Source organism: Morone saxatilis, unplaced genomic scaffold (assembly GCF_004916995.1).
Source record: "Morone saxatilis isolate NCDOM2014 unplaced genomic scaffold, NCSU_SB_2.0 Contig5, whole genome shotgun sequence".
Lineage (NCBI taxonomy): Eukaryota > Metazoa > Chordata > Actinopteri > Moronidae > Morone > Morone saxatilis.
The window spans coordinates 17766157-17776756 of NW_023340095.1; the positions used below are offsets into that span (position 1 = coordinate 17766157).

At 41.7% G+C, this 10600-nt stretch overlaps 1 protein-coding gene across 1 annotated transcript in view; it reads right to left on the reverse strand.

Moving 5' to 3' along the window:
- Positions 1 to 3485: 3485 nt before the first annotated feature.
- The window catches only part of il1rapl1a (interleukin 1 receptor accessory protein-like 1a), a 90454-nt gene continuing 83339 nt past the window's right edge, over positions 3486 to 10600 (reverse strand). Inside the window, exons 9-11 of the mRNA XM_035677071.1 lie at positions 8999 to 9169; positions 5987 to 6031; positions 3486 to 5402 (exon numbers count right to left, since the gene is read on the reverse strand). Of these exons, the coding sequence (XP_035532964.1) occupies positions 4681 to 5402; positions 5987 to 6031; positions 8999 to 9169 (938 nt within the window). The 3' untranslated portion in view covers positions 3486 to 4680. The remainder of the gene's footprint in view (positions 5403 to 5986; positions 6032 to 8998; positions 9170 to 10600) is intronic.

Below are 10600 nucleotides of genomic sequence, written 5' to 3' on the forward strand. Positions count from 1 at the left end.
ACCACATGCAGCAGTTGTGCCGTGCAAATGCATCACCCTCCCCATCAACATCACACACACACACAAACACACACATAGACAGATTCAGAAATGATGTAGTCAAACTGCCCCAGGTAATGTTCTACCTGTCCCTCCAACTTTGGCCATTACAGTGTGGAATTTTGTGGATGCAGACTTAAATGCCCCTGGCAGAAAGTATCTAGAGGAGGGATGGAGGAATGGAAATCGTGCAGAGGTAGAGGATCTGGAAAAGTCACATAAAGACAAGGGTAGATACTGTAGGCTTATGGCCTTATCATAAAACATTAGATTCCACTAGTTCAACAGAGATCTATGTGATGAAACACCTGTACAACTGAGAGTTTCTCTTGGACAATGCGGCAAAGATTTTCTGCAGTTGCAATGCATACAACAGTGTGACCAAATTATCTCTGAGTCCCTGAACACCTGATTCCTGCTTGCAGCATCTACACTCATTCACTGTTCAAAGGCCAGATGGCAGCCTGTACCTGTGCACACTCCCTGCTGCTTTGTTTTGCCCACCACAGACTAAAGAATCTGTCCATAAGGTTATTATTTTAGATGTAAATCTAACCCTAACCACTAATTATTATACTCTAACCCAAATAAAGGCGTGGAAGTGAGTTAGAAAAAGATGGACAGATTCTCTCTCAGTCAGAGAGCCACTGGACCATAAAATTACCTCTTGTTCCTAGGTAGACCTTAAAAGTGAGAGCATTGTCATCAGTGGCTGTGCACCAGCCAGTGGGAGGTGGTACATGTTGTTATGACAAATAATAAGTGAAATACTAAAAATATATATATATTATTATAGATTTCCCAGTAATTCAATCAAATTACAGTCTATCTTCTAAACAAAAACTCAATGACAAGATATTTACAAGTGCCAGTAGGGTTTTCAAGTGCTCCTCAAAGTAGCAATGGCTTTGTCTATGTGCTATATCTATTCCTATTCAGGACTGATTAATCTCATGCAATCGAAATGGAATTCCACAGCAAGGAAGAACTTGAATACAATAATAAGCAGCATCAATGAAAACATGAGATACATAATTAATGTTCATGTGAGACCATCACTAACGCTCACACACCTCACGGTGGTCTGATAAGGCATTGCAGGAAAAGACAAAAATGACACACACACACACACACACACACACACACACACAGCCCCCTCTTACATATGCCACTGTGGACTTTGCTCTGAAGATATGCTTATTTCTGTCTATCTCCTCTACATGTTCCCTCTCGATGGGGCCTATTTTCTCTCCAATTAGGTCCTTAATTGCTCTGGGTAATAGAGTCTATTAATCCTGTGTCTGCTAATAAAACCCCAGCTGTCTGGCAGGAGGCTGCCAACACGCAACAGTCACCCGCTCTACTTGTGGTTGACAACATGTTGTGTGTGCTTGCATGTGTGCAAAGCAAATTCCAGTGGTTGATTTATGTTTTCATCGCTGCAGTTATATGTGTTTTTTCCCTTTTGTGTTTGCATAGTCTGAAACCATCTGTGCTTTACAGCTTCTTTTGTGCACCCTGGCACCAACAAATATGTCCATATAATGTCTTTTATAGTGACAAACTCTTTCATTTGCTTTCTCCCTTCCTCTGCCTTTAACTGTGTCCCCATCTTTTTCCTCTGCCCCAGTTTCTCTCTTTTTCTGTCCTCTCCTGGGATTGTCAGGAGAGTCAGTAATTTTTTCTGTGTTTCTGTGTTTACCAGTGTCCAATCACAAACAGCCCCCGTAGATATTGTGAATCCCCAGGAGATGGCACTGTTTGGCAGCACTCAACGTTGTGTTTAGGTTGCCAAGCAAAAGTCAGGCATCAAATGAGAATCCTTGACTTTAAGCCAAAATGTTTACTACATCAGCACTTTTCTTTGGCATTTCTGCCTCTATCTGACAGGAGAGATAGACAGGAAACATGGGGAGAGAGCCAGGGGATACCATGCAGCTGTCCCCAGCCAGTATTGAACCAGGGAAGATTACATGGTGTTTTTAGACTACAAGGCCTCAGAGACCCCATATCAACACATTTTAAAAATGTGAGATTCCCATAATGACCTCGTCATTACATCGTGTCTAATTGTTGACCTTTCTTTCCTTTGCACATTGCACCGACTTAACCTGACTGTGCCAGATGGTTTATTACACAAAACCATCTGGAAAGTCATTGTCGGGAAAAGGGCAGGTACTAAAAATAGTTGGCAGGTGACTGGATGAACCATCTATCACATCTATCACTGGCGAACTTCAATCAATCATATCAACGAACCATATAATGTAGTCAAACTCTCTAAACCAGTCGAGAGAAGATTGAAAACATGTTTTCTATTAAGAAAAGCCTTCACTGTTGTTCTTTGCTCTTCTTTCAGTGAAGCAATATTCTCCATTTCTGATAAAACTGATATCGTCACACATACACCTAGTGTTACCATGCCCTTAGCTCATTCCAGCTGCCAGTAGTTTCTCACAGGACGCTGATTGGTCTGGTATCACTGTGGTTTGGTCTCCAGCAGCCTAGCAAGGTTAGCACTGAAATTCTGCTGTAATGATAATGTTGGTCAGTGTTGTATAATGTAATGTGTTTCTTAAAAGCAAGATAATTACTGGAAGAAAGGAACACAACAATCCAAACATACAAGTGGACATTCATTCCTATAGTCTCCTTTTGTTACAGTGTAGTACAGTATATCTCTCACGATTCATTGATTCGTTCATTGTTGGCTTGAGATAATTGCTGGAATACAACTGGAACTATCCTTCAAGAAACTATAGTTATTAATGAAAACAATCTGAATGAGCACATGGAGAGAGAACAGTTGTACGCACATGCACACAGTGCTCTCGGGCTGTCTTGTACTATAGTCCTGGAGTGTTGTCCACTACTAGAGGAGTTGGCAGGTGAACAGTTTAGTTGCAGTGTTTAGAGGCATTTCAGAAGCAGCAGTACTCCACCGGTGTCACCAGTGAAGGCATAAAGATTTATGAACATGCCGTTAATCTGACTATTAATGTGGATTTTAGGAGTGTAATCAGTGCGTGAGGCAGATGTTATGAATTACTGCCAACAAATGGTCAAAGTTGGACACAAAAGGAAAACATCAAGAGGAAATCAATGTTTTTAATGTGCAGTGAGAAAGTAAGGGCAACTGATAATGATTGTGTTTCTATAAAGATAGACATTTCTTTCCAAGTGAAAATTGTGTTTATATATTTATATAAATATCTATATTATATTTAGAATACATATCTATTTGCTATGCATACTCAAAAATCACACCTTCAAATATATTTAAAAAGTCTTTCAAAACACAAATGTATTCTTTTCTTTCCTTAAACATGAACTATCCATATGAACCAAAGTAATTATCAGGATGGGAATAATATTATGTTTTAAAAACCAAAACATTGAAAATGCTTCACTTTTGAATCTAGAACAGTAGAGGACATATTTTTTCATGTGGAATTCAAAAGCCACCTTAATCTCTTAACAAACCAGAAACCACATTGCAAGTGTACAAAACCAGCATAACACTTATACACAAATCCCCTTTCTATGGTAGATGAAATGCAAATAAGTATGACTTCTCAAGCAAACTCTTTTCTGTTACAAAAATAGAATTCTTTTCAAAATAATCTACAGATTTCTTTTTAAGGTGAGGCATTTCACTATCACTCTAAAACAGCAAGGCTGTTTGTTTCAATAGAAAATATGAAGCTTTAGAGAGAGATCTGCCAGTCTATCGGTCTATCTGATTGGAGAGGACTAATGCGGCCCCCCAACTGCTCCTCCTTCTCGGTCCCACAGGACGGTATATTTTTGCCAGCTCGTCCTTCTTTTTGCATATTCTATGATTTTTTAAAAGAGAGTTTCCGTTTAAACTAGATACACCTTTTACAGGTAAACAAAAAGAAGTTTCAGCTCCTTGAAGCTCCTGAAATGTCCAGGCAATTCCAAAAGTGTTAAAAAATGTTCTCTTAAACTACACAAAGATTTAAAAACAAAGAAACAAAGAAACAAAAAAATTAAAAAATCCACAACAGCGCAGGTACATGACATACTGGCTTTCCAAACAAGCAAATTGAAATAAGAATAAAAAAGAAACTAAAAAGAGAAAACAATAAAAAATATACAACTCTGTATAACAAGTTAAAGCAAAGTCCTACAGTAGAGAAGGCAACAAACATGATTGAATAGAACAAACAAAAGAACAAAACAGGAAAACACTGATGCTACAAATAAATTGAAATATATGTACAAGACCCTGTTTTCCTTTTGTTTGTATGTATGCACATTTGTGTGTGTATTTGTATGCGGGTGTGTGAACAATTGCCATAGTGTGTTGGTTCTTTAATGTGGAGTTCTTGCAAGTCTGTGCCTCGCTAGTTTCATGAAACAGTGTTTTTATTATATCTCCTGTAGTTCCACATAGAAAACATCCTCTCCACCAGAGGCGCTGTCCACTTGAAAAAACAAGGGAAACTGTGTCCAAAAACCTGCTGTATCTCTTCTGCCAGTTGGAACCAAAAGGATCCACAACACTTTTCGCCCTTATCGCCACCAAAAACTGTGTTCCTAAGAGCTACCAGACTGAATCTAGCCATGTCTGATCTTGACTGACCTCCCTACAGCTGATGCTGAGTCTGTTCATCATTACCAGATGACGCTGGAGATGCTGGTTTCTCTTGGCAGCAGAGGGAGCATGGCGTTGTTAGCATGTGCTTCCTCCAGGCTATGCTCTCGGCTCTTCCCAGGAGGCCTCTGTCCGTTCAGCAGTGTTAGTGGGATGTTGCAGTAGGTGTGCTGGTTCCCCAGAGAGGAGAGAGGTGGCAGGGTCCCTCCAGGGGGTATGTCATACTCGTAGCTGCGGTAGTAGTGTTTCTGCCTCATGGTGGTGTGGTAGGTGTTGTGGAAAGAGGAGCGCAGCTCGGGGTGGGCGGTAGCCATGGCGGTGGAGGTGGCTGCTGCCATGGAGATTGCGGAGACGGTCTGCAGCTCTCCAAAGGGGCCCTGCTCGCTGACGTCCAGCGCCGGCTCGTGGGTGAGCATGGGCTCTGTGCGCCTGAATGGCATCTCGTACTGCAGCTGCTTCCAGAACTTGGAGTTGAGCTTGTTGCTCTTGGTGCCACGCCACTTGATGACAGTAAGGGTTTTAATTGTATGCTTGAGAGCCTCCACCTCCTGGTAGTTCATGATGCCGCGCAACTCGGCACACTCGATCAGGATAACTTTGATCTCACCAGTCACCAGCATGTTGCGCAGCCGCGTCTCCAGCTCAAAGATGCTCCAGCCTCGCCGCACCACATAGTTGGGTGTCATCACTATAATGAGGCGTTTGCTCTGGTCCACACAGCGTGCAACATCCTCTATGTAGGCTGCAGGTAAAGAAGAAAAAAGAACAAAAATGCATAAGACATAAGAGTGGCAAAATGGGAGAGTAATGTACATTCAGTAGCTATAAAGATAGGATTAAATGAGGACACGACCACAACACTTAACAATGATGGATGACCATAGAGCAACAAACACAAAACACGAGACAATGACAGGTGGCTATTTTGCTGTCCACCTCCACCATCCAGTTTAATTACACTAATTTAATAGTGTAGAGGAAGACATAGGGGCTGTATATAGGCGTATAGATACATATGTACATCTAATTGGATAGTGTTTGTTTAAATAAATGAATGTGTCTTTCGTTCTAGTGTAGTGTGAAGTATTATTCAATCAGTTTTAATCAATACTTTGGACAGCAGACCCACAGACAGAGTTAAGTGCTGCACAAAATGGTAATGTTTGATAAAGCTGCACAGTCTCTGGGATTAGGCTGATTCGCCGTCTATTGAACTGGGCCTGATGTTCACACAACAGTGCCACTCTCTAAGCGTCTCTTTGAAACTTCCTAGGAGCAGGTAAATGACAGCAGCTGATACAAGAGGAAAAGACTGAGGGCGAGTACCTCCAAAGAGTCGTGTGTCATCCTGGTAATGCTCATTGGTGAGACCTAAACATAAACATTTTAACATTCAGGTCACAGGCAGAACACAGTACAGACACAGAAACATACTCAACACTGTCGTAAAAGTGGTTGCATCTCACATACCATGTTTTCCCTGATTGGACATTCATCTACAATGATTTTGCTTGGCACTGATGCTGGCGGCAATTTTCTTTTGATTAAAGGAAAGAGGCGGCTCAGTCAGCAGGGCTCAGAGCCTTCACACATTTCCCACTGATGTTTAATTCTGTCTGGGCCAACTAGGTTTGCGTGTTTGCGTTTTATCTGTTCCACATAAAGCCTACAGTACAAACACACAGCATCACTACTAACTAGAGCACACTGCATACCACTGGCACAGACGGACTACTAAACAGAGTTAGCACGCATGAGAATATGTTCAGACAGAATTTTCATGGATTTTTTAATGCATGGATGAAAACCAGGGAGGATGAGAAATGTGTTAGATATATCAGTTCCTGATAAACAGCATGTAGTGTATGCCCGTATATATAGTACCTAATATGAGAACAGCGAATGTGAAATACTATGAACTTCTACTTACTTATCCAGAGAGATTTGAGAGTATACAGAAAAAACATTTTTGTTGACAGTATTGAACTGAATTTTGCCTTTTTCTTCTTCCCTTATTTGGAAATTTGGAATAATCATTCACATATCACTTGTGAGTGTACTCTGCTTGAATTTGCCAAAACAGCACGAAACATTGAAACACAAGACAGTGACAGTGAAAAACAAAACTGAAGACAAACTAAACACAAAACAAACACTTGAACTAATGAAGTTAACTTGCGTTGGGGGGCAGGGCCACGCCTCAACCACTCCTCTGATCACCTGTCAAGCTTACTTACACCTGGTTAACCCATCCTGTCCTGTTTGTTTCAGTTTTCTTGACAGACCATGCTTTGCACTTAATTGCACACTTGCATCAGTCTTAAAAGTTAGACTAATGCTACCTTTGATTACACCAAAAAATCAACTCACCATGGATCCGAAATGCCTCTGATTCAGGCAATGATCTTTTCTCCACCCACTCCAGGGCCAGGGACCAGGACCTGGTCTAAGGCTTAGCAGGGGCTATGTCATTTTGCCCTGCTCCTCCTAATATATCCATGCACACACATCATTTCATACCACCATCCCTAACCTTCCTTTAGCTGTACACAGCAATATGGCCTCTAGTCCTCCTAATATTTCTCTAACAGCCAACCAAGAGCTCCACGCAGCAACCCAAGGGGCCCCATCACAGGCTCCTCTCAGCATCATTTGTCATTTTCTACTAGTCTATCCTTTCTCCCCCTCGCTCCTCGCTTTAGCATACTGCCTTAACCGCTATATAATTGGCTCAACTTTTCCAGAACAAAGATCCGAGCTGGATGATTATATGTCAGTTGTACTCAGCATGGTTTTACGTTCTGGAGAAACAGGCTTTTACACTACCATGTTCTTTTCGCTACCCAGGCATCAGGGTGACCACACCAGTTTAACCGAGACACATACTGGGGAATCCTCCATTCGGAACTCTACTGCAGCACTTTCAAAGCTTCAAGATCCCTCTCCAGCATGCTATGTAGCACCACAACCCAACATCCCAGCATTGCTTCCCCACCTTGCTCACATCCCTCTTACTAATGCAACCATCCCATCACAAAAGGAAATGACATCAGGGAAGGTCAATTCTCTACCAGGGAGGCAGGATGGTGTGCAACAATGTCAACCACCTGGGCTGCATCCTTTCTAACCGCTTGCCTTCTGCATGCCTAATCCTTCCGTGGAAGTGCCCACGCAAGGAATAGCTGCCCTTGCAACCCAACCACACCTGAAGATTGACTAGCAAAGCACCTCAGTACACTCTGTAAGGTAATTGTCCCAGTTACTGCTCTACAAATACATCCCAAAACAGAGTTTGTTCACTTTCTCATCAATCGTTTCACAAATGGAAGTCATGCCTGGCACTTCCCATATTTACCACAACCTCCAGTCTGCTCTCACTGAACCCCTCCAAGGTCAACTTAACTTTAGAATCCATGTTCTTGCTTGCTTTCTGGCTTTTCTTTTCTCAGCTACCTGTGGTAATTTGAATTCTCAAACTACATCTACCTATAAATCTCCTCTTCATTACAGTCTATCTGATATTGCCATTCATACTTCTGACCAGAGTCCTGCACTGTGTTGGGTACCTGGCTCACACATGCTCTCTGAGGAAACATACAGCTGCAGCAGGAGCACAGGTGCTGCCCCAGTTAACAATATATTTGTCCAAGAACATAACTCACAAACCGCCAAAACAGGAGGACAAGGACGTTGTAACTCAGTTAGCGCTAAATTTTATATGCTGGGACATCAGATCGTTTGAAACTGGCACAGGGCTTGATTGACATCAGTGTCCAGCTGAACATCTTTGGTGATTAATTCAGCCAAACATTTAATTATGTGTATTCATTCTCAATCTCATGCTCACTAGATTCTGGTGTCACTAGCATTTTCACCAAGTCCTCTGTATTTCTGGCACATCTTAAAAATGCAGCAGCCAGACTGGGCATCTCAGATCAAACCATTTAAGTCCTCGGTCACTGGTCATCTCTGGCATAGTGCTCTGACATTTTCAACAACAAATATCCGGCAAGCTCATTCTCACCTCAGCTCCATTTAAATGTGTTGAATTTTTTGGGGGGCATAAAATACTACTACTTTACCCTGAGTCAACTCCACGTTCATCCTCTTCCTAACATCCATTCATCAAGCCTCAAAATTAAATACTTATTAATTTCATCAGACATTAAAACTCGTTGTGGCGTGGTCCCTGCTGGTGAATGACAGTGAACTGTAACAAATGTGCCAAACACTACAGCAACTACAGTATACGAGCAACTGTAAATGCCCTCGCACTTCAGTACAACAAGTTACATGAACGTATGTGTACAAGCTTATATACGCAGACATGGTGCTTACTTCCTGTTGGAATGAGGTCTCGATCTGGAATGAAGAGTTTGTAGCCGTAATGTTTCTCTAGGACATCAGGGAGGATCTCCAGGGCGAAGCGCTCCTCCTCCCTGGTCTCCTGACTCCACTGGTCAGGGTCCACTTTGGTGTAGGACAGATACGCATCATAGTCTTTGTTTTCTGAAAATAAAGAGAGAAGCAAAAGGGAGGGGCTTATTACAAAGATGCACTGAATGCATTGACAGCTCAAAAGGGCAGAATCTCCCATGAGTCCTCATGGCACAATGAAAAACGTGTGTACACATATACTAGATGGACAAATGTGTTCTGGATTGACAAGTTTGTTTTTATTCATAACACCAAAACATTGAACTTTTAAAATCACTTTTAGGGATGGCTTGTGGCTGAATGGGAGCATTAGTGGAGTCAGCCACCGATGTTGGGTGATAAGATGATAAAGTTTGTCTTGCGGTCAATTTTCCAGTTCATCAAGGTGTTAGATGGGGTTGAAATGAGGGCTCTGTGCAGACTGGTCAATTTTTTTCACACCAAACTTAGAAAGCTATTTCTTTCTGGATGATGCTCTCTGCACAGAGGCACAGTCATCTTAAAACAAGAAAAAAGACTTCCTCAAACTTTGCTTTATGCTTAATTGGAACGAAGTGGCCTAGTTAAAAAAAAACCCAAAAAACAGCCACCTATCAAAAGTATATAGGAGTATTTGGACAAGGGTGTCCAATACCTTTGGCCATATTTTGTATATGAGGTATAAATTGGGGTAAATACAAAAATACCCAAATCAAGATTCAAGAAATTACCCTCTTCCCCATCTCAAAATGATTTCCCAGAAGACAGTGGAAAGAACTGAAAAAGCAGAAAAAAGATGATGGCAAGCCGTACCGCTGACATGTTCAGTAAGTCCTAGTCATTATGCTCCGCAGAAACTCGAGTGTGGGCCATCCAATAAGGGATGGGGGCTTTTTCACAAACTCTTTGAGCAGCACACACAGCTTTAAACTAACTGGAAAGGCCAGGGCTGCGCTCGATAGGATCCAAACATCAAACAAAGCTTTCAAATTAGCAACCAACCTCGCAAATTAACCACCTAGCAAACTTGGAAAATCAAAAACAGCTTGTATCGGCAATCCCTGACGGTATGACTTAATCATGTGGAAGTTTGAGTCAACAAAACAGTGTGTAATAGATAATTCATGCTACTGTAGAAACAAACCAATGAATCAAAAATGAGTTCAGTCTTTCTGGAATTTATGAAAAGAAAGCAGAAAGAGCCAAAATACAAAGCAAAAAGGGAAAATACTGGGACACGTACAGACAAATCCTTAACTAAAGTAAAAGTTAACTATGTACTGTAGTAAAAACAATAAGTTGCCCTCCAATTTCAGGCTGTTTACGCCCCTATTTGTCACTGGGAAGGAACCTGCCCAGTCCCCATGTCCCACTATCTGGCATCCGACAGAGGAGGGTGGGCATCATTCCATGACATATTGAGACTGATCTCTTTTTAAATGGGCAACAAATTGAAAATCTGTCTCCTCTGTGTCCTCTCTTCCATATGCAGTCATTGCAGCAATGTACACACACACACACACA